The sequence below is a fragment of the Pinus tabuliformis genome, chromosome 9, assembly GCF_031772625.1.
Source record: "Pinus tabuliformis cultivar Carrire ecotype Pingquan chromosome 9, CPIR1, whole genome shotgun sequence".
Classification (NCBI taxonomy): domain Eukaryota; kingdom Viridiplantae; phylum Streptophyta; class Pinopsida; order Pinales; family Pinaceae; genus Pinus; species Pinus tabuliformis.
In genome coordinates this window covers 980067162-980073339 of record NC_142307.1, presented here as the reverse complement: position 1 = coordinate 980073339, position 6178 = coordinate 980067162, and the positions used below count along the sequence as shown (strand labels likewise).

General features: G+C 39.1%; 1 protein-coding gene across 6 annotated transcripts in view; it reads right to left on the bottom strand.

The window, feature by feature from the left end:
- Positions 1 to 280: 280 nt before the first annotated feature.
- LOC149152008 (propionyl-CoA carboxylase) overlaps positions 281 to 6178 on the bottom strand; it is a 522038-nt gene continuing 516140 nt past the window's right edge. For 5 of the 6 annotated variants that reach the window (XM_089439612.1, XM_089439611.1, XM_089439613.1 and 2 more), the window contains one exon: positions 281 to 1342. In XM_089439612.1, the coding sequence (XP_089295738.1) occupies positions 728 to 1342 (615 nt within the window). In that variant the 3' untranslated portion in view covers positions 281 to 727. The remainder of the gene's footprint in view (positions 1343 to 6178) is intronic. The other variant, XM_089439615.1, reaches the window with a different exon arrangement.

Here is a 6178-nt window from a genome sequence, read left to right as displayed (position 1 = left end):
AAGTTTTCTAAAATTTTGATGTTTGAAATCGATAAATCGATTTACAAGTATTCGTGTTCCAACTACCTACCGTGTTCATAAAACTAATTTATAATATTAGAAGCTTTGAAATAGGGTTAGATTTATTAAATTTAATTTCTAAAAGCATTATTTGAAATACTCCAGTTAAAGACAACCCTTGCAAACATATTAATTCATTGCAATTTAAGTATTTGAGGTTTGACTTTCTTCGAGGAGATGAATACTTTTAATTTCATCCTAATCTCTCTGCAACCATAACTATAATGCTAAACTCCATGCATTAAAATCTGAAACTCTATACAGCTATCGTGATAGAATATTTTGGAAATTTGAGGTAAAAGTGGTTCGTGTTCGGTAGAAGCACAAGATATGAATTATGGAAGATAGCACGGCCTGTAAGTATCATTACGCTTACCATAGTGTGGAACACCTCATAGCAATGAATCTAACAAAGACGTTTCATCATAATATGGAAGGGTCACTCCCCCCTTGGTAAAAAGAAGTAATGATATCGGTCTTCCATATCCTTTGAGCCTATATCTGTCTGCCTGTATATATGGTTTCACACCATGAGACCAAACATGGGATCTTCTGTGAGGTACTCACTTTCCATTGACTTTGGCATTTTCCCTAAAGTGGTGATGATCATTTTGGGCACAGATATGCTCCAGAAAGTATTGAATTTAGGTTTAGCTGTCTTTCACAGTCATGATGGTAACACAATTTCTTGACAAAGGATTAAGTCTGAGGTTGTCTTTCCGTGTCGGTCAATCCTTCTCGAACAATTCACACCTCCATCTAAAACATTCCTCACCACAACGTTCAGAGAGTGAACACCTGCAGCTTCATAGATTTCTACCACTAACTGTTGTTCATCATCATTATACTTGAATGCTTTTGCCTGATTGAAATGCAGGCCTTGAGCATGCTGTAGAATTGTAAGAGCACTTGCGGGGCCAATGAGAGCCTTGGTCACATTGGTGACCCATTCTGGTGTTATGACCACCTTCAACCTTTCAATGTCTGCAGGGAAATGCGGTATGATAGAGAAGTTCAAATCATTTCCTTTGTCTCCTGCTCGACTATGGGCTGCACGGTAAAGAGGAATTCTTATGCCACCTGGGGCTGGCTGCATGGAAATGTTCCTCAGTGGATCCGAATAAACACTGGATGCTGCACCACCCTTCAGTTGCTCAAGACCACCTCTATAAGTATGCTTATAAGGTAGCATCCCCAAGTCCGTCGAGCCTATAACATGTTGAGTTTCTACTGGATTCCCATATTTTATGTTGAAACTCCAGAATATGCACTCTCGTGGTACCTAAAACACCAAACAAACAAAGCAGCTTATTGTGAACAACTTTCTGGCTATATTTGAAAGCATGCAAATTCTAAACAATCATGACTGCTTGATGCTCATTAAATATTTCCTTCCAGAGAAACTAGACATGAAAATTAACTAGAAGCAATAAAATGTACAGCACTTCAGGCAAAAAAAGTTGCCTAAAAACCACAACCTTACAAATACTATACTAAGAAATCAAGATCAATTTGATTTGGTCCAGGGCTCAAACATATCTCCATGCTTATTAGGCACTGACATCCTCCCCCTGGCTTGGGAGGTGAGCATCATCAATATGAATAAAAGATTTGGCAATGTTCGCCACAAAGAGACAAGATCAAAATGAAGAGAACCCAGTTCATAATTTCTGGTTATGGAGTTCCTTTGTATGATTTTCAGGTCTGGTTCCTCTCTTCCTAGATGTTACTTCCCAAACCTGCACTTCAATGATATGAAGTCCTGAAAACAAGTGCAACCCCAGGGGCAACTTAGGAAAGTTGCACAATGCCACCTTAGCAACGCTTCCTCTCATTTTGGGCTTGTTCTTTTCCAGAACAAGGAGGGAAACCCTGGGAGAGATTTAAGGTTTTCTTTGAAAGAAATGGGTGAAAAAATAGGGCGGTGACAACCCAGTTGGGCAATGAAATACACATCAAAATCAATAGGGCTAAAATAGTAATGCATGAAGGCATAATTAGGTTTTTATTAACATGCTCTAATCAATCACATGGACTTCTTTAATATGCAGAAATTAAAAAGGGGGCCTTCTAAGGTGCACCTCTCTCACACTTACAAATCAACAGTAAAAATGTACAACCATGATCAATAAAAAGGCAGTAGTAGCTTATCAGAATATAGAAACGACAGCAGCAAACCAAACGTTGAACAATGATAAACAGCAAGTCATGAGGAGGATTTCACCTCAACCTTATTCCTTCTTGGAGCAGGAATGCACTTCTATAAAATATGTTTACAGCAGATTTATAAATCTACCTTCAGCAGTCAAATTCAGCCATTAAATATAAAGATCATGAACATCACACACAATATGCCCTTAAACTTCCTTTGCTTCAGCTAGATCTTGAACGCAACCACTGAATTTCTGCACACTTCGTTCACACCCTTTGGCCATGAACCTCCCACTATTTCTATGTTTCCACCCTTGAGAAAACCTCCATTAGGGCACCCCTTTATAAGGGTTCTTTAATGCCTCCTTTTCCAATTCAACATGGTGATAAAATGGGATTTGATTATGTCAAGGGTTTTTTTGGCTTATGCAAACAAAGACGTTCTTCAAATCTGTTCATCAAAGCTCCAAACAGTAACAATAGGAAGGGGTATAATATATTAATTACCCAATTTCAAGTTATTCTATGACCTTTTCTTGTTTGGAGGAGGTATGAAGGCTAGCTCATCCATATCACTTGCTGACCTGGGCCATCCTCAAAGGAGGAATCCCAGATCTAGATGTTAGAGAATTGCAAACCCAAAAAAATGAATCCACCAAAGGAATGGAATTGCTGACAGAAAACTTCCATATCGAAAAGAAACAGGAAGTATGACATTTATGACGGATGCACATGGATGCATGGAGGAGGTGAAGCTTCCTTAATGTTGTCATTCTCATTGTAAAAGCCAAACCGGGCATTAAATGATTTTGTAACAGAATTCTGAGGCAAATGTTTTAGAAATGTTCTATTTAAACAGTAGAGGAGGACATGGAGTGGCAGCCAATAGAGAAAGAGAAGTTTACAGTGCAGCCATTATAGAACTGGTAGAGAGTTAGCCAAGCATGGTTAATTGTAGTTGGTTGAGTTATCGAGTATGGAAGAACAAACAAGCAATGTGGTTATCAATGCTACCAAGAGTGGTTAGTGTTGCCTCAAAATGTAGCAGGGCTTGTGAGAGGCCTCACAAGACAAGAACCAGATCAAGACACAACGAGGTGGACGCCACTGTCATCTCAGCAATCCAGCTCCTGCTCTTTAGTGGAATTTCAGCACATGGGAGGCTTCCCAGTTTAGGTCGCCTAAAGGATATTCTTGGTCTAGGGTTCAAAGATGACAATTCAATAGACTTACTCAAGCTAAGAACAAGGCTCAATTTTAGTAAACAAGAAATAAGATACGTAGGAAGTAGCCTATAAGGAACTTGTAGCCTAGGGTTTTTTTGATATTATGATTCAAAAGTAGCACAACTAGGCATACAAGGAGAGAAGGTTCGTTATAAGGATATAATCAACAATAGGAGCCAAAAGCCTTCAAGTGACCCTAAGTTGATGCCTTAGTGCAAAATTAGGGTTTTTCTAGCCCTAGAGTTGCTAGGGTTGCTGATGTTAGCCCTAGGGAAGCAATTTCAACCATGCAAATTGCTAGATTTTGATGTTTTAAGGCTCAACAAGGTGAAATGACTTCAAATCAATTCAACATCCAACCCTAGTTGAATTCTACTTGAAACCCTAAGCCTAACAACTTGCCTTGAAGGTCTGAGAATTTAGGGCTGAAATTCTAGGGGACAAAAAATTTAGGGACAAAATTTCAAGGTCAAAATTTTAGGAAGAGAAGAAAAAGAAAAGATTTTGAAGTTTCTTTTTATTTTTGACCATCAATATGGATGCTAGTTCTTGCTAACTTCTTGGGTGATGGAGTCTAAGGGAAAATTGCTATGGAAATATCAAACACTTGAAAGGAGCAAGGGGGGAAAGACTAAGTTTTCACTTTTAAAACCTTAGCTATCATTCAATAGAGGGATAAAAGAAAGAAAAAAGTTCTCTAGGAGGTTCTCAAGGGATGTTCAAGATTCTTAATTAAATCATGCAACATTTCACCAAAAATTTCATATAAAGATATGCATTTAGACATGGACCATGGAAACCTTAGCAAAATGCATTGCATACACTAACTATAAAAGGTATTTAATAATAAAAGTAGTCAGAAGATATCAATGAAAAATCCTTCATTACCCCAAAATGACATCTCCAAACCAAGGACTAGTCTCCATTAGCAGAATATCCACAAAGATCACATCTCCACAAGAGTAGCGAGGTACAAGAGCTACGCTGAAATCTTCTAAGAGGCTGAAATAGTCTACAAGTGATGATGATATGTATGAGTGAGGGGACCTTTATTTATATGAGGTCTACCTCACCTAATTTTAGCCTATGAAGCCCCTAAACAAGTTTGATAATGAGTAAACATAAAATAATCATTGGGTTACAAGCCAACCCACTAGCTCAATGTGAATGCATGCCAAAAAGACCCACATGTGTTAGACGCAAGCCTCTAACTGATGTGCTGTTAGCGCTTGAAATTTCACCTCAGGTTGAGAAAGGTAAACTTCAAGGCAACATCAAACCACTTAGCCTCGTAGCTAGCCCTACGGGGCAGGAGAGGGCTCTCTCCGGTCAATCTCAGTAAAGATCTTCAATGGGCGAGATGACCAATAGGGAAACACTGATTTTAGGCTAGTAAACTGATCAACAGGTTTAATTTGGGATTTTTAAAGTTTTGGTGGAAAATTGGGGAATGGCAATTTCAGGTACGGGGATTGGACACAGTTTTCACAGGGAGTTCTTTGGGACGAGGTAGGAAACAGTATTGATGCCTTTGATAGAGATGGATGGATGAGAATGACTGGTGAGGAGTTAAGGAGAGCAAGCAATAACCTTGAATTCCCCTTAAACAGTTGAAAACATTGATATCAAGCAAACTTAAAAGCAGAGCATGACAGTCATGAATTCTACTTTAACACTTCATTTGCCTAATTTGCAGAAGGAAAAGTAAGGAAATGATTCACATAACACACTTACAAGTACATATAGAAACACACCATCAATACATGTGACCACAAGAATCCCAAAAAGGACTGCAAAACCCTGGTCTTCCTTTGCCAAAAATTGCAGAGATACAGTGAATAATACAATAAGAGCTTCTCCCTCAAGAGTCCAACCATGAAAATGAGCAAGAGTGTACATAATATAGATCATCTAACATCTTTCCCTGCCTCTAGGGGTCGAGCTCACTATCCTAGGAGCTGTTTCAACCACTTCTAAACTAAGCACTAAAAACTAGGCAGTGAAAACAACTTGCCTCTATAAGCTAGGAAACCAATTCATTCATTTAATTTTCACCTATTTCATGAATGAATCTTCTAGAAGAGATACATAAGTGTAAAAGTGTCATAAAATTACATTATTTACATCAAGGAGGATGACAATCCATTCCAAAAAATCAAACATAGTCAAAACTGCGTTTTGCTGAGCTGTACACTGAAATTTTGAGAAATTTGCTTGATGGGTGGGTCGCGCGCCATTTCCTGACGGGTCGCGCGCCTTTGAGAGCACTTTTGGGGCACTTCCAGGTGTCCAAATGAGGCAAGAGTAGGCTTGTTGGAAAGGTCTATGAGTCTACTTTCCAACCCAATTGGAATTTCTGAATTTGGTTGTCATTTGCCCCTCCAAAATTGCAATCTCCCAAGACTGCTTTCTGTGTGTCAAAAATGTGGCAGAAAGTCATTTTTTGCTTGTTTTTTGACTTTCTGGAGGCCCAAAACTTCATAAAATCTCTTGGCAATGGGTGAGCATGTGTAACTTTTCATGACAAATCCAGAAATGCTGAGTTTTCCCCGAACGGAGTAGCCAAATGAAAGGGTTGCGCGGGGGGTGAGACCCGTTGAGGGGACAAAACCTGTTTTTTGCCTGAAAAAACCAAAATGACCCAAAATGCTCAAAATTTCTTGGAATTTGTGCTGGGGCTGATCTATTTAGTGCCATGCTCCTTCAAGGAAGCCTCAGCCAAGATGTGGAGGGGGTCGGAC